The sequence below is a fragment of the Neoarius graeffei genome, chromosome 28 (genome assembly GCF_027579695.1).
Source record: "Neoarius graeffei isolate fNeoGra1 chromosome 28, fNeoGra1.pri, whole genome shotgun sequence".
Taxonomy (NCBI): domain Eukaryota; kingdom Metazoa; phylum Chordata; class Actinopteri; order Siluriformes; family Ariidae; genus Neoarius; species Neoarius graeffei.
In genome coordinates this window covers 45070314-45098288 of record NC_083596.1, presented here as the reverse complement: position 1 = coordinate 45098288, position 27975 = coordinate 45070314, and the positions used below count along the sequence as shown (strand labels likewise).

The 27975-nt window shown below is 41.2% G+C and overlaps 1 protein-coding gene across 7 annotated transcripts in view; it reads left to right on the top strand.

The window, feature by feature from the left end:
- LOC132875716 (uncharacterized) overlaps window positions 1-27430 on the top strand; it is a 149961-nt gene extending 122531 nt beyond the window's left edge. For 6 of the 7 annotated variants that reach the window (XM_060912695.1, XM_060912697.1, XM_060912696.1 and 3 more), the window contains 15 exons: window positions 6778-7005; window positions 7150-7343; window positions 9843-9870; window positions 9981-10027; window positions 17096-17123; window positions 17233-17279; window positions 18110-18170; window positions 20622-20705; window positions 21633-21860; window positions 21989-22182; window positions 23449-23476; window positions 23589-23635; window positions 24450-24510; window positions 25225-25308; window positions 25816-27430. In XM_060912695.1, the coding sequence (XP_060768678.1) occupies window positions 6778-7005; window positions 7150-7343; window positions 9843-9870; window positions 9981-10027; window positions 17096-17123; window positions 17233-17279; window positions 18110-18170; window positions 20622-20705; window positions 21633-21860; window positions 21989-22182; window positions 23449-23476; window positions 23589-23635; window positions 24450-24510; window positions 25225-25308; window positions 25816-26828 (2372 nt within the window). In that variant the 3' untranslated portion in view covers window positions 26829-27430. The remainder of the gene's footprint in view (window positions 1-6777; window positions 7006-7149; window positions 7344-9842; window positions 9871-9980; window positions 10028-17095; window positions 17124-17232; window positions 17280-18109; window positions 18171-20621; window positions 20706-21632; window positions 21861-21988; window positions 22183-23448; window positions 23477-23588; window positions 23636-24449; window positions 24511-25224; window positions 25309-25815) is intronic. The other variant, XM_060912698.1, reaches the window with a different exon arrangement.
- Window positions 27431-27975: the final 545 nt, after the last annotated feature.

Here is a 27975-nt window from a genome sequence, read left to right as displayed (position 1 = left end):
CTAATGGTTTGGCGGAGTATTGGTCAAAAAGTGCTTGATCAGATATACAGCAGAGCTCGCATTTTAAATGGAAATAAATCGCGATTTTCATTTAATTTAATCGTGGCAGCCAAAATCGCGATTTTCGATTAAATTTGATTAATTGTGCAGCCCTAGTGTCTACGTATGTGTCAGCCCTGTGATGACCTGGCGACTTGTCCAGGGTGTACCCCGCCTTTCGCCCATAGTCAGCTGGGATAGGCTCCAGCTTGCCTGCGACCCTGTAGAACAGGATAAAGTGAGATAATGAGATGAGAAGTTGACCCAAAGTGCTTTCCATAATGAGGCAGATGAAAAATTACCTTAGAGGTATACATGGATAAAGGAAAACAAATTAAGTATAAGATGATAAAAATAAAATCAAAGTAGTACAATCTCATCTCATCTCATTATCTCTAGCCGCTTTATCCTTCTACAGGGTCGCAGGCAAGCTGGAGCCTATCCCAGCTGACTACGGGCGAAAGGCGGGGTACACCCTGGACAAGTCGCCAGGTCATCACAGGGCTGACACATAGACACAGACAACCATTCACACTCACGGTCAATTTAGAGTCACCAGTTAACCTAACCTGCATGTCTTTGGACTGTGGGGGAAACCGGAGCACCCGGAGGAAACCCACGCGGACACGGGGAGAACATGCAAACTCCACACAGAAAGGCCCTCGTCGGACCCAGGGTTCGAACCCAGGACCTTCTTGCTGTGAGGCGACAGCGCTAACCACTACACCACCGTGCCGCCAGTAGTACAATCATGACTATTAAAAAAATAAATTAAGAGTAGACTTGACAAAAACCTCAACCTGAACTAAAAGCAAGAGAAAAAAGATGGGTCTTTAAATTTGATTTAAAATTGTCAAGGACTTAATATGGGACAGGAGATTATTCCAGAGCTTGGGGGCAGCAACAGAAAAGAAGAAACCTTTATTTGCCACATACACACTTCAAGCACAGTGAAATTCATCCTCTGCATTTAACCCATCTAAAGCAGTGAACACACACACACCCAGAGCAGTGGGCAGCCACACACAGCGCCCAGGGAGCAGTCAGGGGTTAGGTACCTTGCTCAAGGGCACTTCAGCCCAAGGCTGCCCCACGTTAACCTAACTGCATGGGGGAAACCAGAGCACCTGGAGGAAACCCACGCAAGACACGGGGAGAACATCCCCTTCTCTGCCACCATCACCAGAGAGTCCAGCTTCATGCCAACCACAGAGCCGGCCCACCTGATCAGTTTGTCCAGCCTGGATGGGTCCTTCTTGGATGTGCTGTCCCCCCAGCACACCACGGTGTAAAACAGGACACTGGCAACCATGGACTGATAGAACATCCACAGGAGTTTCCTGCAGGACAGCAGCCTCCTCAGGAAGTACAGCCTGCTCTGTACCTTCCTGTACAGGTGGTACAGGAAGTTACATTTTTCAGGATTATACACTTCCTGTTTGTGTTACAATATCATTTAACTGCAGTACAATATCATTTGAAACTTCGAGGTCAGGCAAAATCTCATTGTTAAAAAAAACAAACAAACAACTAATATAATTAGCTTGAAAGCTTGTCTCGACCGGGCGGCATGGTGGTGTAGTGGTTAGCAATGTTGCCTCACAGCAAGAAGGTCCTGGGTTTGAGCCCAGCAGCTGGCGAGGGCCTTTCTGTGTGGAGTTTGCATGTTGTCCACGTGGGTTTTCCCCACAGTCCAAAGGCATGCAGGTTATGCTAATTGGTGGCTCTAAATTGACCGTAGGTGTGAATGGTTGTTTGTCTCTGTGTCAGCCCTGCGATGACCTAGCGACTTGTCCAGGGTGTACCCTGCCTCTCGCCTGTAGTCAGCTGGGATAGGCTTCAGCTTGCCTGCGACCCTGTAGAACAGGATAAGCGGCTACAGATAATGGATGGATAGATGGATTGTCTAGACATCCATAAGGAGCTTGGTTAAAGGTGCTGACTGCAAAGTTGAATTTTGGGCAAAATGTTCTATTTCTATTACTGTTGGAGTTTCAAGAAGATTCGCTGCTGCACATACCTTGTCCAGCATTTTACAATTCCAGAGATTACCAAAGCAAGTGAGCAACGATATCATGTGACCACTGTAGGGTGTTTGAACCAAATTACTTTTAACCAAAACAAGTTGGCATGGGCAAACATGGCAGACTTGGCTCTCTCATCAGCTAAAAGCCAACGGAAGGAAAAGGAAAGCCTGCCTAGTGGGTGCAACTGCAAGATAGAGCAAGGTTAGATGACATGTCATTTTTCTGGACAGATAACAATCATTCTAGTTAGTGCTTGGAGTTATACCCCTAATGTTTTCATTTTACAGGAAAGAAACGAGAACACAAAAACAGTAACAGAGAAAAGATATTATTTGCCTTTTGTTTCACGGATCTATTTGCGAATGTTAACAACAAATTACATCCCTGCAACTCAAAACTCTCCGAGTTCAATGCAGAGTCACAATGTTACCTCATATATATGAGGTAATGAAAGGGGGAAAAAAAAGTCAAGAAATGTAGCAAGCTAAGCTACACCAACATAGCAAAAGTAGTTTACTACATCAGACCTGGGTATTCCAAGTACATAGTTAAGTGATAAACCTGGATAAGTTAGCTCAGAATAAGTGGTACTGAAAGCTATTTGATTCAGAAAACAATGACGTTACCACCACACTACTGAAAAATGTAGTTACACTAGTGACGCCGTTACTAAAGCTACTGCCCAACACTGCTAGCTCAGCTCACTGAGGAAATGGGAATTGTGGCATACAAACACACACATCCTCACTTCACCCAAACAAGCAGTTCTGTCACTTGCGTACTCACGTGCAAAACTGTATCGCACGTGTGCTCATGAGGTAAATTCACTCCTCACACAGACCAATTTTTTTGTAGCACGTGCAATATACGGTATGTTATATTATACAGCCCTGTAGACAGTCATACAGTGGTGCTTGAAAGACCTTAATCCAATCAAAATGTTGTGGAAGGACCTGAAGCGAGCAGTTCATGTGAGGAAACCCACCAACATCCCAGAGTTGAAGCTGTTCTGTACGGAGGAATGGGCTAAAATTCCTCCAAGCCGGTGTGCAGGACTGATCAACAGTTACCGGAAATGTTTAGTTGCAGTTATTGCTGCACAAGGGGGTCACACCAGATACTGAAAGCAAAGGTTCACATACTTTTGCCACTCATAGATATGTAATATTGGATCATTTTCCTCAATAAATAAATGACCAAGTATAATATTTTTGTCTCATTTGTTTAACTGGGTTCTCTTTATCTACTTTTAGGACTTGTGTGAAAATCTGATAAAGTTTTAGGTTATATTTATGCAGAAATATAGACAATTCTAAAGGGTTCACAAACTTTCAAGCACCACTGTATTTTGAGGGGTGGGGCAGTGCCACCCGTTTTGACACACCCCTGCCTTAGAATAAACGGTTGTTCCACAAGTCTCGCAGTGAGGGAGTTAAAAGTGAAGAATCATTAATTTATTCAAAGCGAAAGTGAAAGTTTCATGTGGTTTTACACAGTCACTCTGAAGAACAGTTGAGGTAGGTGCTTCTTGCGTAGCTGTATATACTCAAAATTTGTGCGTGTGTGTAAAACGTCAATGAATTAGCTAATCTGCACATGAGGTTTTACAAGTTTGTCTAAAATGTTTGGGATACCATCCTACTAACTAGTTACTTCCGCCAAGGAGGTTATGTTTTCGGTAGCGTTGGTTTGTTTGTTTGTTGGTTTGTCTGTTAGCAACATTATGGAAAAAGTTATGAATGGATTGCTCTGAAATTTTTTCCAGAGGTGTGACTGGGCACAAGTAACAATCCATTAAATTTTGGTGGTGATCCAGATCACCGTCTGGATCCCGGAATTTTTAAAGGATTCTTGGCGGAGGTCTGCGCTCTCTCCGAGTGCTTTTCTAGTATTTTATATATATATATATATATATATATATATCTCATCTCATCTCATTATCTCTAGCCGCTTTATCCTTCTACAGGGTCGCAGGCAAGCTGGAGCCTATCCCAGCTGACTACGGGCGAAAGGCGGGGTACACCCTGGACAAGTCGCCAGGTCATCACAGGGCTGACACATAGACACAGACAACCATTCACACTCACATTCACACCTACGGTCAATTTAGAGTCACCAGTTAACCTAACCTGCATGTCTTTGGACTGTGGGGGAAACTGGAGCACCCGGACGAAACCCACACGGACACGGGGAGAACATGCAAACTCCACACAGAAAGGCCCTCGCCGGCCACGGGGCTAGAACCCAGGACCTTCTTGCTGTGAGGCGACAGCGCTAACCACTACACCACCGTGCTGCCCCGAACTGTCCAAATTTCAGATCAAATGTCATTTATTAAATCAATGGGTTTCTTTTTTGCTCCAATAATTCCCATGTGGTGGTGATGAACACTTAATGGCTCAGATTTATTATTAGTAGGCGACATAAAATCTGCCTGCTTTGTTTGCACAAACCTCACCTGCTATCGCTTTAGATTAGTGTCGTTTCTCGGAAATTCATGAACTGAATGTCCTGTTGTATATGGATTTGAACATCCAAACACAACTCAGTACTTTCCCATTGTTATTTTTGTAAAATTCCATCAACAATATCCGATTTCAGTGCGTAAACAAGCATGGAGTCAGATAAACGGAAATGACCCATGCACACAGAGGCGATTCTAGAGTCTGTCGTGGCCCCAAGCAAAAATTTCCAGGGGGCCCTTCTGACCAGTGTTCATCACCAATCTGCTATAAATAATCTGACACCAACGAAAAATGTATGAAACCAAAGTTTTTTAAATTCCAAATGTGAAAATACAATGGTAAAGAACAATAAAAAACAAAATAAGCCCTCGGGCCCCGACTCTCGGGGGGCCCCTGGGCCAGGGGGCCCCAAGCAGTTGCCTGCCTTGCCTGTTCACAAGCTGCGCATCTGCATGCACGATGTCATGTGAGATTATCCCTGAGGCAAGGCTGCCTTTTTCCGGGACCCGGAAGCCGCGATTTATTGATAGGTTTGTGCTTGACAGTAAAATAACAAATAATTAATATCATTTCTCCCTGCTTTTTTAATTCATTTTGGTCATTACTAATGATGTATTCATTTTAAAGCATTACAATAGGGCATTACATACACTTTAAACAGTCATTGTATTCAAAAGTGACACAAAAGAGGAGTGTGTGAGCCCCTCTAGTGGCTGTGTGCAGTACAATTGTAAACCATTTTTGCTACTGAATGGCAAAGAAGCCATGCAGTGTGTGTGACAAAGTGTCCAGAAGAACTGTGGCTGGTTCTGCAAGATGCTCAGTAAAACCTACAGCTCATTTCCTTATAAAACTGCACTAACTGGACCTGAGACTACTATTTTTTTTTAAAGCAAAGTGTCATCTCACACCAAATATTGACTCTGTTTCATTTGTTATGTCTTACTGCTTACTGTTTATAGTATTTTTTTTATTTTGAAACAGTTAATTTCATTATTTTAAGGCATTTTTGGTCTACAGCATTTCTTTACATGTGCCTAAGACTTGGCGGCATGGTGGTGTAGTGATTAGCATGGTCACCTCACAGCAAGAAGGTTGCAGGTTCAAACCCAGTGGCCGGCGAGGGCCTTTCTGTGTGGAGTTTGCATGTTGTCTGTGTGGGTTTCCTCCAGGTGCTCCGGTTTCCCCCACAGTCCAAAGACATGCAGTTAGGTTAGGTTAATGTGGGGCGGCCTTGGGCTGAAGTGCCCTTGAGCAAGGTACCTAACCCCTGACTGCTCCCCGGGCGCTGTACTGTGGCTGCCCACTGCTTCAGATTGGTTAAATGCAGAGGATGAATTTCACTGTGCTTGAAGTGTGCATGTGACAAATAAAGGTTTCTTCTTCTACTGCATATCTTCACAAATTACTTCATTACTGTCAAGTTAAATTGACTTTATCTCCCCCAGTGGGGCGGCACGGTGGTGTAGTGGTTAGCACTGTTGCCTCACAGCAAGAAGGTCCGGGTTCATGCCCCGTGGCCGGCGAGGGCCTTTCTGTGCGGAGTTTGCATGTTCTCCCCGTGTCCACGTGGGTTTCCTCTAGGTGCTCCGGTTTCCCCCACAGTCCAAAGACATGCAGGTTAGGTTAACTGGTGACTCTAAATTGACCATAGGTGTGAATGGTTGTCTGTGTCTATGTGTCAGCCCTGTGATGACCTGGCGACTTGTCCAGGGTGTACCCCGCCTCTCCCCTGTAGTCAGCTGGGATAGGCTCCAGCTTGCCTGCGACCCTGTAGAACAGGATAAAGCGGCTAGAGATAATGAGATGAGATGAGATGAGATCTCCCCCAGTGTTTTTCCTTATGGTAGATACATTTTATAGGAGTTAATTGGTTAAAAATGAAAGGACATGGTTGACAGTCGAGTCAAAGCATGCTGCAACAGAAGACATACGGTCGAGTGTAACTTCTGAAAATACAATAAAACAAAGTATGGTTGAAGAAAACTTACAAGAACAATAGATGTCTGGCAGAAGTTCAAAACAAAAGCTGCTTGATTCTTCAGAGATTGTATATAATTTGCAGACAATATCGGTAAAAATTACTGACTTATTTAAATCATACGTCATGATCCATGATGTTGACGCTTCAGAAATAATGGCCAAATACATTTTTTGTTTTGTATTTTACAGCATATGCTTTCAGTTAATCCATGTTTCATGATTTAAAGTGGACATGCTAAGAGATTATTTGTCTTTATTCACAGGAAAGATGACCACAAGAGTATCGTTAGGGAAGAAGTACTTCATTCTTCTAACTGGAAAGACATTGAAGTCTGATGAACACTTCGTAACTCGGCTCAAAAATGAAGCAAACTGGCTGGAGAAGGTGGAGACAGTGAGTGCGTGTGATTTCATTCTGGCTTTCTGCCCTGTCGTTTCACAAGCTGGAACTGACATTGAAGCAGCCGTGAAAAAGCTTCATGATACTTCAGGTAGTCGACCATCTTTTCAAAATTATTATTTGTTCAAACTCATTTTAGTGTATGTAATGTGTGTGTGTGTGTGTGTGTGTGTGTGTGTGTGTGTGTGTGTGTATAAAATAATATTTGCATGTTTTTTTTTTCTCTCCCCCAAAGCTACAAAACCTGCTGTTCTGGTGGTGCTCCATCACACGTTTGATCCAGAGTATGTTGCACCAGACAGCAGCAGAGCTGTAAACACAAAGAATATAATCACCTTCGACTGTCTGTTCCATGAAGATCAGGGATTACTGCAGTGCAAGAAAAATTATGATGTCTTTGAGTCCATTAAAATGCAGACAAAACCACAGGTATTTAATTAATCTTTTAATCAAAGCATTTTAATGAATCTTTACTGTGTCTTTATACCTTGAATTCCCATGAATAAGGGGTGATGTTTATTCTTTAATAAAAGACAGTACTAAAAATGAATGCATGTAAAAACAGTGATTTACAGTGAAGTGATATTTACACCTAGAACTATTCATGAAGCAATGTGACATCTTATTAGCATTTATACTGTATATAATCATAATCGTATAATGTACAATTGTAACTTAACATCACCAAAAACTACTTACAGTGCAAATGCAACAGCGTAACAGTAACCATACAACAACATACTGCTCAGCAACTGGGGAGGGAAAACGCAAAGCTTAAATAGGGTGAATAAAACGGGTGTGGGTAAACACAGGAAGTGAGGCAGACGATAAAGGAAGGAATTCAAAGGCAAGGCTAGGGGCTTAGGCGATAGAGGAAATAACTTCAGATCTGTTAACTCTATTTGCTCATGCTGTGAAGGAAAAGGGAGGGATAGCCCACTCCAAAATTCCTGTTAGTACTAGTACAGCTGAATGGCCAGCCCTTTGTCCTGTGTTGTGATTAACCATGACTAGTTTGGCTCTTCAGGAGGTAACATGCATGCTCAACAGGGTTACCATCTGGTGATTGTCTTAGGCTACATCCACACGACAACGGCAACGAGATTTTTTTTTTTAAATATCACGTCCACATGGGCAACGGATCAGTAAAATATCAGGTACATATGGCAACGCTTGCTGAAAACGATGCAATACACATGCCACACCTCTACGTGCGCTGTAAGACGGTCCCATCGGAGACACCAGAACAATAGAAGTACGGCGCATGCGCATAAACCCCTTCTTCTACCCGGCATCATAGACATATAAACATAGACGCCGCATTGAGCCTGGTGGCCCGTTGCTGGGATACGTCAGAGTGTCCGCCATATTGGATGTGGCAAATCTTCCCCGTAAACCAATGCAAGTAAATGGACTGAACTTCATAAAGCCCCTTTCTACAATAATGTTTAACTCAATGCCTTTTATTCACCCATTAAGACACACACGTATATATTTGGGAAACAAACAGGCATCAAAACAACATATATAACTTTTAATGTGATGGTTATAAATAGTGGGCGAAATACCCGTCAATATTCCGTGGGAGGTGTGACCTAAATTTCCTCAACACTTGTTTTTTTTTTTATTCTGCTGCTACTATCGTAGGCTACTAACGATATCTACACATCAAGGCATGTTTTGGAGCTCAGCGGGGATCGTGTAGAATAATGTGCTGTGCTTACGCTGCTGAAGCCGTGCCGTGCTGTCTCCGCATTACTTTCATTAAATGCCATGCTGATAGGCTACAAGATGTCTCCAATAACAATTTTTGCAATATACAGTGCTATATGGAAAAAAACTAAATTAAACCATATTACAATGGGATTGCTCCATGTGATTGCTTCACAGTCTGACATGCTTCCAATCTCTTCTATTTTTGAGTGTGCCATCACCATCTGACAGCTGGTGGTGAAATTGGTTGGGTGGGCTATGAAATAAATTATAAATTTATTTATAAATTATAAATTGTTTGGAGACAGGTTTCACCGAGCAGCTATTATGCGCGAGACTTCATATTAGCCACAAATTCAGAAAAATCTGTTCGTAAAATTACGTTATAATGACCAAATACAATGAAAAGTATTTTTCCAGTCTCACCTGTGAAAGGTAATCCCATGTGATCTTGTTTGGACTGTAAACCTGTTGGTACAGTTAAACACAGCACATGAATGAGGCATCTTTATTCTCCGCTTTGCCTCATCCAATATGACGGCGAGGATGACGTATGATTCTACGCGGAATGCAGCGTCTATGTTTATATGTCTATGCCCAGCGTGAAGCACTCACAGTCATGTGGTTGTGACGTCATAGTAAACAAATCCGTTCTACTCATCCAGACGACTTCGCAACGGCGCCGTTGCCAGATCTTTCCACTCTGGAACCTGTTCTCAAAAGATTTCATTTTGGGGCACCAAAACGCCGGTGCTCTGTGGACGCCAGGCCGAAACGATAAACAATTTTATCAGATTCACCCGAATCCGTTGCCGTGTGGACAGGGCCTTAAACAGTCCAGTCTTAAACCTTCCACTTTCCCCCTGATGAAGTCCTTTGTTGTGTTGGCAGTGTGTTTTGGGTCTCTGACTTGCTGCATGATGAAGTTCCTCCCAGTTAGATTGGATGCATTTCTAAATCAAATAAATTGGCAGACAAAATATTTCTGTAGACTTCTATCATGAGTTACATCATTAGTAGATATCTGAGCCCATTTCAGAAGTAGCCATGCAAGCCCAAGCCATGACACCACGTCCACTGTGCTTGACTGATGAGCTCGCATTGTATGTACATGTTCAAATCAAATCTGAACTTCAGGATTCTAGTAATTCCTGTATCTGTGTTGTTCACTGAATATTTCAATGGATATATCTGTTTTAACTTTTGTTTTATTAGATGCAAAAACCATTAATGCTCTTGAAAGGTAACATTTATATATCTATATGTATATATAATATTAACTGGAATTATTTTTTCAAAAATTAAGGTTATGATGAATGTAAAACAGTTACGAGACTTGATTTTGCTTTTTAGAATGGGGCGGTAAAATCAGGGATAATGAACAAGGACCTTCCTCTCAGGTGAGTATGCAAACATACAGGTTACTAAGAATAACAAAACACTATCACAATTTATTACTTTTTCTCCTGTCCTCCTCTGTGTTGACAGTTGTTTCTTGCTCCTTTTTTTTTCCTTTCAGAAAAGTACTGTAGAACAGATTTTAGTGAACTCAGTCAATTAGCAATCAAAATACGTGGTCCAATCAGCTTATTTACTAGATTCCTTTTAGGCAAAATCATTTGTTTCTGTGAGATTTTATGTTTTTATTTCTAAGTATATCTGTGATTTTTGTACTCCGATACCCCATTCCATTCCGGATGTAGTCACCCTGTGCCATTATGGTAACCTCCACTGTTCTAGGAAGGCTTTCCACTAGGTTTTGGAGTGTGGGATTTGTGCTCATTCAGCTAGAAGAGCATTAGTGAGGTCAGGCACTGATGTTGGGTGAGGAGGCCTGGGGTGCAGTCAGTGTTCCAGTTCATCCCAAAGGTGTTGAGTGAGGTTGAGTATGTTGCACCAGACAGCAGCAGAGCTGTAAACACAAAGAATATAATCACCTTCGACTGTCTGTTCCATGAAGACCAGGGATTACTGCAGTGCAGTCAAAATGATGGTGTCTTTGAGTTCATTAAAATGCAGACAGTACCACTGGTATTTAATTTCTCTTTTCATCAAAGCATTTTAATGAATCTTTACTCTGTCTTTATAACTTTGAATTCCCATGAAGAATGAGCATTACTTTATTAATCCCTAGAGGGAAATTCAAATTTGCTACCAAGCTCTTGAATCAGAGAAGAAATAAACATGTCTAAACATAGAAGATAAAATCATCTGAAAAAAGAATAAATAAAATAAAATAAGTTTAAATAAGTTCAATAACTGAAGTAAAAGCAAAATGAAGTGATTTTACAACCCTGTTTCCAAAAAAGTTGGGACAAAGTACAAATTGTAAATAAAAACGGAATGCAATGATGTGGAAGTTTCAAAATTCCATATTTTATTCAGAATAGAACATAGATGACATATCAAATGTTTAAACTGAGAAAATGTATCATTTAAAGAGAAAAATTAGGTGATTTTAAATTTCATAACAACAACACATCTCAAAAAAGTTGGGACAAGGCCATTTTTACCACTGTGAGACACCCCCTTTTCTCTTTACAACAGTCTGTAAACATCTGGGGACTGAGGAGACAAGTTGCTCAAGTTTAGGGATAGGAATGTTAACCCATTCTTGTCTAATGTAGGATTCTAGTTGCTCAACTGTCTTAGGTCTTTTTTGTCATATCTTCCGTTTCATGATGCGCCAAATGTTTTCTATGGGTGAAAGATCTGGACTGCAGGCTGGCCAGTTCAGTACCCGGACCCTTCTTCTACGCAGCCACGATGCTGTAATTGATGCAGTATGTGGTTTGGCATTGTCATGTTGGAAAATGCAAGGTCTTCCCTGAAAGAGACGTCGTCTGGATGGGAGCATATGTTGCTCTAGAACCTGGATATACCTTTCAGCATTGATGGTGTCTTTCCAGATGTGTAAGCTGCCCATGCCACACGCACTAATGCAACCCCATACCATCAGAGATGCAGGCTTCTGAACTGAGCGCTGATAACAACTCGGGTCGTCCTTCTCCTCTTTAGTCCGAATGACACGGCGTCCCTGATTTCCATAGAGAACTTCAAATTTTGATTCGTCTGACCACAGAACAGTTTTCCACTTTGCCACAGTCCATTTTAAATGAGCCTTGGCCCAGAGAAGACGTCTGCGCTTCTGGATCATGTTTAGATACGGCTTCTTCTTTGAACTATAGAGTTTTAGCTGGCAACGGCGGATGGCACGGTGAATTGTGTTCACAGATAATGTTCTCCGGAAATATTCCTGAGCCCATTTTGTGATTTCCAATACAGAAGCATGCCTGTATGTGATGCAGTGCCGTCTAAGGGCCCGAAGATCACGGGCACCCAGTATGGTTTTCCAGCCTTGACCCTTACACACAGAGATTCTTCCAGATTCTCTGAATCTTTTGATGATATTATGCACTGTAGATGATATGTTCAAACTCTCTGCAATTTTACACTGTCGAACTCCTTTCTGATATTGCTCCACTATTTGTCAGCGCAGAATTAGGGGGATTGGTGATCGTCTTCCCATCTTTACTTCTGAGCGCTGCTGCCAATCCAAGATGCTCTTTTTATACCCAGTCATGTTAATGACCTATTGCCAATTGACCTAATGAGTTGCAATTTGGTCCTCCAGCTGTTCCTTTTTTGTACCTTTAACTTTTCCAGCCGCTTATTGCCCCTGTCCCAACTTTTTTGAGATGTGTTGCTGTCATGAAATTTCAAATGAGCCAATATTTGGCATGAAATTTCAAAATGTCTCACTTTCGACATTTGATATGTTGTCTATGTTCTATTGTGAATACAATATCAGTTTTTGAGATTTGTAAATTATTGCATTCCGTTTTTATTTACAATTTGTACTTTGTCCCAACTTTTTTGGAATCGGGGTTGTATATACAATGATTCCTGTATACATGTATTGCACCTGAGTTAAGGATACAGTATACATGGTAAGACAGTGTACCACAGTTATACAGTGGCATTGTACAGCTCGACTGCAGTAGGTAGGAATGATTTCCCGCATCTCTCAGTTGTACAGCGTGAAAGAATCAGCCGTTTACTGAATGTGCTCCTGTGGCTGATCAGCTCCTCATGTAGAGGGTGGGAAGGACAGTCTAAGATCGTTTTTATTTTGGACAGTGGCCTTTTCTCCAACACCACTGTCAGAGAGTCCAGTTCCATGCCTACAACATGGCCGGCTTTCCTGATGATCTTATTGAGTCTGTTAGTGTCCTTCACCTTCAAGCCGCTGCCCCAGCAGACGACAGCGTACAGGATGGCACTGGCCACCACAGACTCATAGAACATCCACAGCATCGTTTGGTAGATGTTGAAGGACCTCAGCCGTCTCAGAAAATAGAGACGGCTCTGGCCCTTTTTGTATACCGTGTCCATGTTTTTGGACCAGTCCACTTTATTATCCAAGTACACCCCCAGGTACTTATATTCCTTCACCACATCCACACTGACCCCTTGGATGTTAACAGGGTTCACTGGAGCCCTGATTCTCTTCAGATCGACCACCAGTTCTTTCGTCTTCGTCATGTTGAGCTGTAGGTGGTTCTTCCTGCTCCACATGACAAAGTTGTCCACCACCGTCCTGTACTCGCTGTCATCACCACCAGTAATATGTCCAACCACTGCAGAGTCATCAGAAAATTTCTGGAGGTGGCAGGTCTCCATGCAGTCATTGAAATCAGTGGTGTAGAAAGTGAAAAGAAAAGGAGAAAGGACAGTCCCTTGCGGCGCCCCGGTGTTGCTGATCACTCTGTCTGACACACAGCACTGCAAGCGCATGTACTGTGGTCTGCCAGTCAAATAATTCACAAACCAGGACACCAGGGGGACATCCACCTGCATCGCTGTCAACTTCTCACCCAGCAAAGCTGGCCGGATCTGCTCCAGGATGAGTCTCTCAAGGGTCTTCATGATGTGTGACATCAATGCCACGGGCCTGTAGTCTGAGGTCACTGGGACGTGGCTTGTTCAGTACAGGGACGAGGCATGATATCTTCCACAGCACGGGGACCCTCTGAAGACCCAGGCTCATGTTGAAGACATGCTGAAGTACTCCACTTAGCTGGAGGGCACAGGTCTTCAGGACCCTGGGGCTAACACCATCCGGGCCTGCTGATTTTCCTGCATGGAGTCTCTTCAGCTGTCTTCTCACTTGCTCCTTGCTGATGTTCGGTGTGGGGGAGGGATGAAGGTGATTCTTGGGGGGGGTGCTCAGCCAGGGGGTCTGTTGAGGAGGTGTGAGCGAGGTCATGAAATGGGGATGAGGTTGGGCAAGAAGAGGCAGGGGAGGGGAGAGAATGTGAAGTGTGTGGTTGTAGCCATCCCACAGAAGAGTGGTGGTGGTGGGTTGGGGCCACGCCATCAAATCTGTTGAAGTAAAGGTTCAGCTCATTCGCCCTTTCCACATTGCCATCCACTTCTTCACTGTTGGTTGGCTTGTAACCAGTGATGGTCTTTATTCCACTCCACACCTCTCTCATGTTGTTCTGTTGGAGTTTCCACTCCAATTTCCTCATGTACTTTTCCTTGGCCTCCCTGATCATTGCTCTCAGTTCATGCTGTACTTCTCGTACCTCCTCCTTGTTGCCCGCTCTGAAAGCCCTCTTCTTCTCATTTAAGAGGGCTTTGATGTCCTTCGTTACCCATGGCTTGTTGTTGGGGTAACAGCTGACAGTCCTAGCTGGGACAATGGTGTCCACACAGAAGTTGATGTATCCCGTGATGCACTCTGTGAGCCCATCAATGTCGTCTCCGTGGGGCTCATACAGTGTCTGCCAGTCTGTCACCTCAAAGCATCCCTGCAGTGTCTCACTGGCCTCGTCTGTCCATCTCCTCACTATCTTTGATGTGGTGGGCAGTCTCTTCACCAGAGGCACATAGCAGAGGGAGAGGTAAATCAGGTTATGGTCTGACCTGCCCAGTGGGGGGAGGGGGGGAAGAGCTTTAAGCATCTTTAAAGTGCATATCACGGGTAAATTCAGGAGCAAGATCAATGTAATTCTCCTATTTTATATTAAACTTTGGTCAAATATCTGTCACATTTTGCATTTTGTGCAATTTTTTTACCTTGCGCAATACCAGAAAAATTCAGTTGAAATCAATCCATTTGAGGCGAATTGGTCCGCCTCTGAAAAAACTTGGCATTTGGATTTCCCGGCAAACATTGATTTTCGTGACGTCACGTGCGGGATGCCTCCTTCTGAATCCTACGTCAGCGCTGGTTTGTTTATGAGAAAACGACCTGGTGGTTTTCTGCAAATTTCTTCAACGTTATCACATAATTATTAAAATGGTTAACAGATGTATCGTTGGAGGGTGTAGCAACACCAATCTTGATGGGATTAGCACTCATCGTTTCCCAAAAGACCGGACAATGAGAGAGAAATGGGAGCGCTTCGTGCGAGGCTCCTGGAAGCCGAGGACCAAAGCAGAGGCGAGAAAAAAAACAAGAAAATCGGCGATTCACAAGTTGACTGTTGCCAGGGTAGGAAATAAGAGAGACTATACTCTAAATTAGGCATTCCTGTGTTTGTGTGGTACACGGATAATGTTATTTATTGACACACACAAAGGTAAACAACACGAAAGCGCTGGGTGATAATACACTTACTTGGATTAGATTAGGTAGAACTTTAGTGATCCCTTTGGGAGGGTTCCCTCAGGGGTTCCCTCAGGGAAATTAAAAACCTACAGTCCACAGCCTGGTAAAAAGCAGCCAAAGTAAAGTCTAAAGTAGCGTGTTTAAAGTCCCCAGAAATGATGATAAATGCTTCAGGGTGCTTTGTCTGCAGCCTTGCTGTGACAGAGTGAATCCCCTCACATGCAGCGACTGTGTCTGCCCTCGGAGTGATGTAAACACAGATGGTGATGCTAGCAGCTCCAAGTCTGGGCAACATAAGACTGTCTTTACAGAGAAATGTCCCGGGTTACACCAGCGGTTGTTCACGTTAATGATGAGTCCCCCATCTTTGCCTTTCCCGCATGCTTTAGTGTCTCTGTCAGCTCTCACAGCAGTGAATCCCCGCAGGTCCATGCTAGCATCCGGTACAAGGTGTGTTAGCCATGTCTCCGTAAAATTAATAATCTGCTCTCCCGGTAAATCTGCTGGTTGTTCAGCGTGGATAGCTCATCAACCTTATTCGGCAGCGAGTTCACATTCCCCATGGTACCGGAGGGAATGGATGGTTTGTAGTGCTGCCGGTTGTCCGCTAGCCTAGCCTTTAGCTTAGCCCCGGCTTTCCAGCCCCTGAGTTTCCTCCTCAGCTTGGCCGGGATGGGGTGTCGTATCCTGGCTCATCCCATTGTTTTCAGGGCCAGCAGCTCCTCTCTCGAATAAGCAAGAAAACTGGCTCCTGGTTACGTGTTAAAGTTAAAAATATCCATGGGATATGAAGAAAAGCACACTATGTCTTCGTAAGAAGAGCAGAAAAGTAAAAAGGTGGAAAAAAAGAGGTTTAAAGAGCTAAAAACTACAGAGCTACTGGAGAGGCAGTCGTCTCACACAGCACCCAAGGTCACATTTTCTTTACATTTTACTTCACATGTATCAAGGGATCTGCGTGTCAGGGCTTGAGATCTTGGGACCTGTCAAACACATTAAATGTATCTACAACCCTGCTTAGCCGATTCCATGTGTGTAGTTTATGAAATCTTTCTCCTACAGTAGCCAGTACTCTTCTAAATGAAGAAATATATCAATACATAATAGTAATTAGAAAAAATATGATTATGTAACAATAGATAGATGATCATTGATACATGAATCCATGGGTTTAGAAGCTGAAGCTGAAGGTGACAATTCCATATTTCAATGCAAAATCACTAGCTGCTAAACTTGGTTTACACAGGCTGTGCACTGAAACCGTGCAAGCTCTCGGAGCCTGCTGGCAGTTCCGCAGGTGACGTCACGAATCTGGCTCCAGACTCCCTTGGGATTTTTCCAGACGCATTTTGTTATTTTATTTTGTTTCTGCTGTAGACAGATGGCCTTGTGTAAAATTACCCTTCTGGATGAGTGTGTAAAGGGACATACTTTCATATAAAAAAAAAAATGAAATTGGTCCAGGATATGCATTTTCAACCTTCCACTTTCCCCCTGATGAAGTCCTTTGTTGTGTTGGCAGTGTGTTTTGGGTCTCTGACTTGCTGCATGATGAAGTTCCTCCCAATTAGATTGGATGCATTTCTAAATCAAATAAATTGGCAGACAAAATATTTCTGTAGACTTCTATCATGAGTTACATCATTAATAGATAACTGAGCCCATTTCAGAAATAGCCATGCAAGCCCAAGCCATGACACCACGTCCACTGTGCTTGACTGATGAGCTCGCATTGTATGTACATGTTCAAATCAAATCTGAACTTCAGGATTCTAGTAATTCCTGTATCTGTGTTGTTCACTGAATATTTCAATGGATATATCAGTTTTAACTTGTTTTGTTTTATTAGATGCAACAAGCAGCCATCAACTTCAAAGGTAACATTTATATATCTATATGTATATATAATATTAACTGGAATTATTTTTCAAAAATTAAGGTTATGATGAATGTAAAACAGTTACGAGACTTGATTTTGCTTTTTAGAATGGTGCCGTAAAATCAGGGGTAATGAACAAGGACCTTCCTCTCAGGTGAGTATGCAAACATACAGGTTACTAAGAATAACAAAACACTATCACAATTTATTACTTTTTCTCCTGTCCTCCTCTGTGTTGACAGTTGTTTCTTGCTCCTTTTTTTTCCTTTCAGAAAAGTACTGTAGAACAGATTTTAGTGAACTCAGTCAATTAGCAATCAAAATACGTGGTCCAATCATATTATTTACTAGATTTCTTTTAGGCAAAATCATTTGTTTCTGTGAGATTTTATGTTTTTATTTCTAAGTATATCTGTGATTTTTGTACTCCGATACCCCAATCCATTCCAGATTTCGTCACCCTGTGCCATTATGGTAACCTCCACTGTTCTAGGAAGGCTTTCCACTAGGTTTTGGAGTGTGGGATTTGTGCTCATTCAGCTAGAAGAGCATTAGTGAGGTCAGGCACTGATGTTGGGTGAGGAGGCCTGGGGTGCAGTCAGTGTTCCAGTTCATCCCCAAGGTGTTTAGTTAGGTTGAGGTCAGGGCTGTGCAGGCCACTTGAGGTCTTCCACTCCAAACTTTGCAAACCATGTCTTCATGGAGATTGCTTTGTGCACAGGGGCACTGTCATGTTGGAACAGACAAGGAAGAAACAGCACAAATAATCTGTGCAATTGTGTGCTTCCAACAATAGTCTGGCAAAGAACCACATATGGGTGTGTTCAGGTGTCTGCATATTTTTGGCCATGTATTATATTTATTGAAACAGAATGTGCTTTTATTTAAAAATACTTGTAGTGTGTGTGTGTGTGTGTGTTTATATATATATAAAATGATGCATTATTATAGAACATTCATTAAAAATAACTACTATGTCAACAGCCATGTGACCCAGGGGAAAGTCAGGCCAATCAGAAGATACCTGAACATGGACATGCTTCTGGTAAGTGTTTGAACTTGGTAAGTTGTTTTACTGGTGATCTGCTTTCATGACCAGGGCCGTTGACAGCTTTGGCTGGGCCCGGGACAAAATAATCTGAGTGCCCCCCCACACACACACATACACACATATGCGCGCACGCACATCGCCACACAGCAACCACCCACACCCAACCCCTCTTTTCACAGTCTCCATTCACTCCAACCCTTAAATAACAGGTATTCCAAGCCCATTATAACAGTCAACCATTTTATTTCAACATTTCAACATATTTACAGTTTGAACATTTCCTTAGTCTGCAACTATTCAGGTGCGAAATGCAATGCGCCGGACTTTTGCTGTGGCAAAGTCGTCAATAAGGTCATTGAAGTCCAGCTTCTTTGCAAGTTCGCGCTCTATAGAGAGCATAGCCAGCCCATTGAGCCTCTCCTGTGACATGTTTGAGCGCAGGTATTTGATAAACCAAAATGATTGTTTACGGGATGGAACTGGGCCTCAATGAGAACGGAGTTATGGCTTTCCCAACATCTGAACATAGAAGCATCACCACTAGTGATGTGTACAGTGAGTTTTTCAGTGTATTTTTTTGTCTTGTTTTTCATAAACGTCCTTTCCGTACTCGATTTAGAATGTTACAAAAAAAATTGACACCCTCCCAACCACGTAACATTAGCCTATCTGACCTGGGGGCTGACACGTTTATTACGGATAAACCAAAAGGATTACAACGTTCCCTGGATATAGAACTGGACCGAGAAGATTTCAAAATCTTAACGTGTAAGCAACAACAATAAAACAGAGGTTGTTTTATTCATTTAGGGCTTATTAGGCTACTTTCATTAATTGCGCTTTTCATACAGGCCTATCATTTTTCACTTGAGCAAGGGAATTGTTTGAAGAGTATCCAGTCTAAGCGAAAGTTTAATGTTTTGCAGCAGACTAACCTCAAAACACCCCATTTATAGCCCATTCGTTCCATTAAACTCTATCTAGCTGGCAATTTCACATGCCGTCGTATCTACACGGGATGATTTCCAACAAAATAAGGTTTAATTAACAAGAGGCAGCGTTCCACGGGCTTTCAGCTAACCGGAGTCCAGCTCAGCAAGCGTGCCTAAAACATTTGGATATGATTGCGGGCCAATGTGCTATTCTTTGCTTCATTGAGATATATGCAACACAGTGTTATTAAACCGATATGTTTATGAAATAATTCAATGCCCTGTGCATTTCAGTGTTCACTCAGTGTACCCTGCTATCCCCTACTTTATAATTATGAATGGCGCGTCGCGCGTGCTGGGGTTACATTACGGGGCTGGAAAAAAGTTATCTGTGTCTTACCTGGCTCAGCTGCATCATCTGAATCTTTTCTAAAATATCTATGCAGTGAGCCCCTGAGGCTCTTGGCTTCTTCATCTCTTTTTCTCTTTTCTTTTCTTTTCTCCTGACTTGTGCATGTTGGCAAACGGGCTCGCACGTTTATTGTCGAAGCGTTATGATGGAATAGTGCCGTGTTATTTGGCGCCTTAATCAAAGACCAAACCATTTCTGCATTAGGGGTGGTAGGTGGGTTCTTGAATCTATTTTCGAAGACAATAAAGGCAAAAGAACCAGAAATCATTCATTGAATGCAAATATAGCACACTTTTCTCCCCCAAATCAACACATTTTGAAATGAAACAGAATGATTAATGGCATCTTCATGAGGGACCAGTTCTGGGCCCCCCCTCATGCCTGGGCCCGGGACAAAATACCCGGTTGTCCCCCCCTGTCGACGGCCCTGTTCATGACCATAGCACACATGCACAAATAAGGCACAAGTCTACAATGTTGTGTATTCTTGGTATTTTTGTGACACTTGGTACAGGGGATTATGTGGCTTAGACCGCATGTTTGTCAAAAAGGGTTGGGTTTGGATGAATATATTTTCAGGAGGTGTGGTGAGGTGTGCTGCTGAGATAACCAGTCAAATAATTCTCTTTAAGCCAAGTGTATTCTGTGACCTAATTGTACTGAAATAGGTTGTGCCTTGTAATGATAGCCAGCTTGCTGATACAACTTATAGGAAATGTCTTTTCATAGATTTTATGTTGATATCATATGATAATATAAATTAAACGCACAGATGTGAATACAAGTGGTGCGTTTTTATTTTCAACACCAGCAGTCCAAAATACCAAATCACTTAAAAACATACAAGTGGTTCAATGTAGTGATATCAACCAAATGCAGAGAGCAAAAGCATGGACGATAAAATGAGCAGAAGGTCATTAATGAACATGGACAGAATAATACAGCCTTAGAAGTCATGTTTATAGAGCACTAAATTCTATACATTACAAGATGCATTCTATATTGTACAGTTTAGGCATTTCATGAAAACTGATTCATTCAATCTCAGTGCATGAGCTGGATTTAAAAGTTTTCTGAATGTGCATGCTTTTTTACCAACAGAAAAACTTGACACAGCGATTACACAATTGGAAACATTTGAAAAGGAAGAAGTTGAAAATAAAATGGAGTCACTTCTGAATGCAGGTAAGTGGTCAGACTAGTAATTTTATTGGAAGGTGTTTTATTGACACATGAGGGATCCACAGGTGATATTTTTAAAACTACATGGAAAGCTCATCCTCTGCTAAAATTTGATTAAAATGTGGTAATTGAAATATTTCCTCATGTAAACAGTTATAGTCTATATTATAGATCACGCAAGCTGAAATACAATACTTTAATGAATCACAATATCAAATATTCATCTTGGTGCAATATAACACTGTTCATACATTTTAAAGCAAACTGTTTTCGGTGGACAGCACAGCCTCTGGGGAAATGTCCATTGAAGCCACTTGTGTTCACTTTCGGTTTTGATAAGAATATGATGATGGAATGAAAGAAATTTGTTTGCCATTTGTTTAAACTCAGATATCAGGGATATTTTTTTTCTTGATTCCTATCTCCAGTGAAAATTCTCCTCTGACTGAAAGTCAGAATTCATCACAAAAATAGAAATGACATTTCTTGCTTTGTTGTAGATTTTTGAGTTAATTCTTGCAACTAAACTGAGGCTGATGTTGCTGGAGGACTGGATCTGCTTGCACTTTACTTGAGTGTTTACATTTTATGCCACTTTGTACTTCTGCTCCACTCTGTCAAAGGGGCAAATATTGTACTTTTTAAAAACCCCATTACGTTTGTCTGACAGCTGTAGTTACTATTTCCTTTTAAGATTACAATTTTTATACGCTTCCTTTCCAGGGAAGCCATGTGTGATTGGTGATTTTGAATTTGAATGTTTGCGATAAACTGAAGGATTAAATGTTCCTTTATGGTTAGAGAAATCATCCTACTACTTGGGCTAAATTAACTATTTTTAAAACCCTCTTTAAAAAAAAAACTACTTTTAAAAACGCACTTTATTATTTAAAGTGGAAATGCTAAGAGATTATTTGTCTTTATTCAAAGGAAAGATGACCACAACAGTATCGTTAGGGAAGAAGTACTTCATTCTTCTAACTGAAAAGACATTGAAGTCTGATGAACACTTCGTAACTCGGCTCAAAAATGAAGCAAACTGGCTGGAGAAGGTGGAGACAGTGAGTGCGTGTGATTTCATTCTGGCTTTCTGCCCTGTCGTTTCACAAGCTGGAACTGACATTGAAGCAGCCGTGAAAAAGCTTCATGATACTTCAGGTAGTCGACCATCTTTTCAAAATTATTTGCTGTTTAAACTCATTTTAGTGTGTGTGTGTGTGTGTGTGTGTGTGTGTGTGTGTGTGTGTAAAATAATATTTGCATGTTTTTTTTTCTCTCCCCCAAAGCCACAAAACCTGCTGTTCTGGTGGTGCTCCATCAGATGTTTGATCCAGAGTATGTTGCACCAGACAGCAGCAGAGCTGTAAACACAAAGAATATAATCACCTTCGACTGTCTGTTCCATGAAGCTCAGGGATTACTGCAGTGCAAGAAAAATGATGATGTCTTTGAGTACATTAAAATGCAGACAAAACCACCGGTATTTAATTAATCTTTGAATCAAAGCATTTTAATGAATCTTTACTGTGTCTTTATACCTTGAATTCCCATGAATAAGGGGTGATGTTTATTCTTTAAAAAAAGACACAGTACTAAAAATGAATGCATGTAAAAACAGTGATTTACAGTGAAGTGATATTTACACCTAGAACTATTCATGAAGCAATGTGACATCTTATTAGCATTTATATATAATCATAATAGTATATAATGTCCGATCGTACCTTAACATCACCAAAAACTACCCACAGTGCAAATGCAACAGCGTAACAGTAACCATACAACAACATACTGCTCAGCAACTAAGGAGGGAAAACGCAGAGCTTAAATAGGGTGAATAAAACGGGTGTGGGTAAACACAGGAAGTGAGGCAGACAATAAAGGAAGGAATTCAACAACGTGCGTGTGGAGATGTGGGCTCAGGCCTCAGTCACATTGTGGTGCTTTCAGAATTGTTGTGCATGGCGTCAGTTCCAGAATTTGATCAGAGTTTTGTCATGCAGTCAGCTTCTTTATATTCTCGTATAGTTTCAAGGTATGCCTTAGGGATTTTCCTCTGTTTAACAGTTACAGACGAGCCTGGGTGTTTGCAATTTGTGGCCTGGCCAGAATGGGGGTGGGATGCCTCAGAATTGAGATTTAAGTCCAATAGTCCAAATCCAAACAGGAAGTAGGAGTTCCGAGTAGAGGGATGTGTCCCATAAGTGATTTAAACAGTGTTCACTGGGTACATATTGCAGATGATGTTGGTTCTCTGGCTGCATAAGCATACATCCATGGCAGGATGGGTTAAGTGCTGACCAGTCTCAATATCAGTCTGAGGATCAGTAAAGCCAGTGTCTGAGTATTTTTTATCCAGTCTTAAACCTTCCACTTTTCCCCTGATGAAGTCCTTTGTTGTGTTGGCAGTGTGTTTTGGGTCTCTGACTTGCTGCATGATGAAGTTCCTCCCAATTAGATTGGATGCATTTCTAAATCAAATAAATGGGCAGCCAGAATGTTTCTGTAGACTTCTGTAGACCACCATCATGAGTTACATCATTAGTAGAAAACTGAGCCCATTTCAGAAGTAGCCATGCAAGCCCAAGCCATGACACCACGTCCACTGTGCTTGACTGATGAGCTCGCATTGTATGAACATGTTCAAATCAAATCTGAACTTCAGGATTCCAGTAATTCCTGTATCTATGTTGTTCACTGAATATTTCAGTGGATATATCTGTTTTAACTTGTTTTGTTTTATTAGGTGCAAAAAGAATTAATGTTCTTGAAAGGTAACATTTATATATCAATATGTGTATATATAATAACAAATATAATTTTTTTTTCAAAAATTAAGGTTATGATGAATGGAAAAGAGTTAATAGACTTGATTTTGCTTTTTAGGATTATCCAGAAGTGACAGTAGTAATGAGCAAGGACCTTCCTCCCAGGTGAGTATGAAAACACACAGGTTACTTAGAATAACAAAACATTGTCACAATTCCTTACTTTGTCTCCTGTCCTCCTCTCTCTGAATCTGTGTTGACAGTTGTTTGTTGGTCTTTTTTTTTTTCCCCAGAAAAGTACTGTAGAACAGAAGTCAGTGAACTCAGTCAATTAGCAATCAAAATACGTGGTCCAGTATACTTATGTCCATAGATTTGTTTAAGGCAAAATTATTTGTTTCTGTGAGATTTTATGTTTTTATTTCAAAGTATAGCTGTGGGTTTTATTTGTTTATTTTTTTACTCCAACACCCCATTCCGTTCCCAATTTAGTCACCATTTGCCATTATGGTAACCTCCACTGTTCTAGGAAGGTTTTCCACTAGGTTTTGGAGTGTGGGATTTGTGGGATTCAGCTAGAAGAGCATTAGTGAGGTCAGGCACTGATGTTGGGTGAGGAGGCCTGGGGTGCAGTCAGTGTTCCAGTTCATCCCAAAGGTGTTTCGTGAGGTTGAGGTCAGGGCTGTGCAGGCCACTTGACGTCTTCCACTCCAATCTTTGCAAACCGTGTCTTCATGGAGATTGCTTTGTGCACAGGGGCACTGTCATGCTAAAATAGACAAAGAACAAACAGAACAAATAATCTGTGCAATTGTGTGCTTTCCACAACAGTTTGGTGAAGAACCACATAGCGTATGGGTGGTCAGGTGTCTGCATATTTTTGACCATGTAGTATATTGATTGAAATAGAATGTGTTTTTATATATAAAATGATGCATTATTATGGAACATTGATTAAAAATGATTACGATGTCAACAGCCATGTGACCCAGGGGAAAGTCAGGCCAATCAGAAGATACCTGAATACGAACCTGCTTCTGGTAAGTGTTTGAACTTGGTAAGTTGTTTTACTGGTGATCTGCTTTCATGACCATAGCACACATGCACAAATAAGGCACAAGTCTACAATGTTGTGCATTCTTGGTATTTTTGTGACACTTGGTACAGGGGATTATGTGGCTTAGACCACATGTTTGTCAAAAGGGGTTGGGTTTGGATGAATATATTTTCAGGAGGTGTGGTGAGGTGTGCTGCTGAGATAACCAATCAAATAATTCTCTTTAAGCCAAGTGTATTCTGTGACCTAATTGTACTGAAATAGGTTGTGCCTTGTAATGATAGCCAGCTTGCCGATACAACTTATAGGGAATGTATTTTCATAGATTTTATGTTGATATCATATGATAATATAATTTAAATGCACAGATGTGAATACAAGTGGTGCATTTTTATTTTCAACACCAGCAGTCCAAAATACCAAATCACTCAAAAACATACAAGTGGTTCAATGTAGTGATATCAACCAAATGCAGAGAGCAAAAGCATGGACTATAAAATGAGCAGAAGGTCATTAATGAACATAGACAGAATAATACAGCCTTAGAAGTCATGTTTATAGAGCACTAAATTCTATACATTACAAGATGCATTCTATATTGTACAGTTTAGGCATTTCATGAAAACTGATTCATTCAGTCTCAGTGCATGAGCTGGATTTAAAAGTTTTCAGAATATGCATGCTTTTTTACCAACAGAAAAACTTGACACAGCAATTACACAATTGGAAACATTTGCAAAGGAAGAACTTGAAAAGAAAATGGAGTCACTTCTGAAGGCAGGTAAGTAGTCAGACTAGTAATTTTATTGGAAGGTGTTTTATTGCTAACACACACACATGAGGGATCCACAGGTGATATTTTTAGACTACATGGAAAGCTCATCCTCTGCTAAAATTTCATTAAAATTTGGTAATTGAAATGTTTCCTCATGTAAACAGTTATAGTCAATATTATTCATCACTCAAGCTGAAATTCAATACTTTAATGAATCACAATATCAAATATTCATCTCGGTGCAATACAACACTGTTCATACATTTTAAAGCAAACTGTTTTCGGTGGACAGCACAGCCTCTGGGGAAATGTCCATTGAAGCCACTTGCGTTCACTTTCAGTTTTGATAAGAATATGACGATGGAATGAAAGAACTTTGTTTGCCATTTGTTTAAACTCCGATATCAGGGGTATTTTTTTTTTCTTGATTCCTATCTCCAGTGAACATTCCCCTCTGACTGAAAGTCAGAATTCATCACAAAAATAGAAATGACATTTCTTGCTTTGTTGTAGGTTTTTCTGAGTTAATTCTTGCAACTGAACTGAGGCTGGTGTTGTTGGGGAGGACTGGATCTGACAAGACTGCAGCATTGAACATCATCCTGGGCAGAGAGGAGAGGAACCAGGCTGCTGCATCTCTATCCACCCAGCAGAGTGAGAGCACACAGGGGGAAGTGGCTGGGAGGAGGGTGATTGTGGTGGACACGCCTGACTGGTTCTCTTCTGAACTCTCTTTGGAGGAGCTGAGACAGAATGTGGAACACTGTGTCCATCTGTCTGTTTCAGGACCCCTTGTCTTTCTTCTGGTCATACCTGTAAAGCATTTGGAAGACACAGAAGTTCATGAACAGGAAGAGACAATATCGAAGCTGAAATATATTTTTGGGAACAGATTGTGGGGAAACGTCATGATCCTCTTCACTGTTCGTGATGAACTTCAGAAGAACAACATTGAGGAGTGTATCCAAACAGGAAACTGGGGATTTCACAGACTTGTAGAGAAATGTGGGAAAAGGTCTCACTGTCTTAACATTATGGAGAGGGAAAATGGTTCTCAGATCTCAGAGCTGCTGGAGAAGATAGAGAAGATTGTGGAAGGAAACAAAAATACAAGTGAGATTTGTCAGATGATTGGAAAAATGCAGAGTGAAAGAGAGGCGAAGGTTGCAGCGATCAGAAAAGAGCAACATGAAATGCAAAAAAGCCTGAACACCTTTGAGAGTTATATTAAGGATTATGAAAATGATCTAAAAACCTTAGACAAAAGCGATCTGAAAAATAGAGATGTGGTTCGCAAGCTGAAACAGGAGCACGAGTTAAGAATAGATATTGGGCAACGTATAAAGAAAATGTATGGCAATGTTGCAGATCTGGAAGAAAACAGACGATTTATGAAGGTTATTTTGCCAGAAAACCAGCAAACTGTATGGCTTTCACTGCCAGATGAGCAGAACAAAATGATTCAAGTGCAGAATGAGCTAACTCAACTTAAAGAATTGGTTTTCAAAGTACCTAGAAAAGCGTAGGATTAATTAAAATATATATAATTTGTGAGGAGGATGAAGTTCTCTTCCTTTCTGTGTCCTCCCACTGTATTAACCCTCAGCTGTCACTGCGAGACACACACACACCCATCAATAATAAGACACAGGTGTGATAACTTTGCCACTCACCTTCCCTGGCCTCACCCTCCATTCACAAACTGGCACTCGACCACACCCCTGCTGCCACATACTGTAAGTCTGTAGGTTTTGTATCTAGTTATAAAGCTTAGCCCTTCATCTTGTGGCACCAACTGCCATCTGGCGCTCCCATAGTGCCTTGGGACGATCAAATCTTACACTATGTGGGTGATAACATCAGAAGCCCACATCGAGTTCCACTTCTATCAGCTGTGAACAGAAAGCTGAGGCTGCAATGGGCACAGGCTCACCAAAAATGGACAGCTGAAGACTGGAAAAAATGTAGCCTGGTCTGATGAATCTCGATTTCTAGCTTTAAATCTAGGTTAAAGACCAAGCTGTTTTCAGATGCTTTCTGTTAAATAATTAATATTTTTACATTTTTTATAATCTTTACTTTCTCTGCATGTTTTAAATTTACTTTAACTTTATTCTATTTTATTCTGCTAGTTTCTTTTTTTTTCCTTTCTTTCTTTTTCTCCTTTTTCTTTTTCTTTTTGGCATTTTAATATTTTATTTCTACTATTGTTTAATTCTTATTTTCTTTTAATTCTTTTAATTAATTATTTTAGAATAAAGATAAAATTATTTTATGTAATTTTATTTCTCTATTGTTTACTGTTTTTGTTTTTACTTCTGTAAAGCACATTGAACTGCCATTGTGTATGAAATGTGCTATATAAATAAACTTGCCTTGCCTTGCCTTGAGGCAGACAGATGGTAGGCTCAGAATTTGGTGCCAACAGTTTCAATCCATAGATCCAAATCACTGAGTTAACAGTACAGGCTGGTGGAGGTGGTGTCATGATGTGGGGAATATTTTCTTGGCACACTTTGGGCTCGTTAATGCCGATCGATCGAATGCCCCAGTCTGTGAGTATTGTTGCTGACCATGTGCATCCCCTCATGACCACAATTTGAAATTAACTGGAGGCTGTTTCTTCTCTGTTGCCCCTTTTTTGTTGTTGCATCTGCCACTATAATTAAAGTC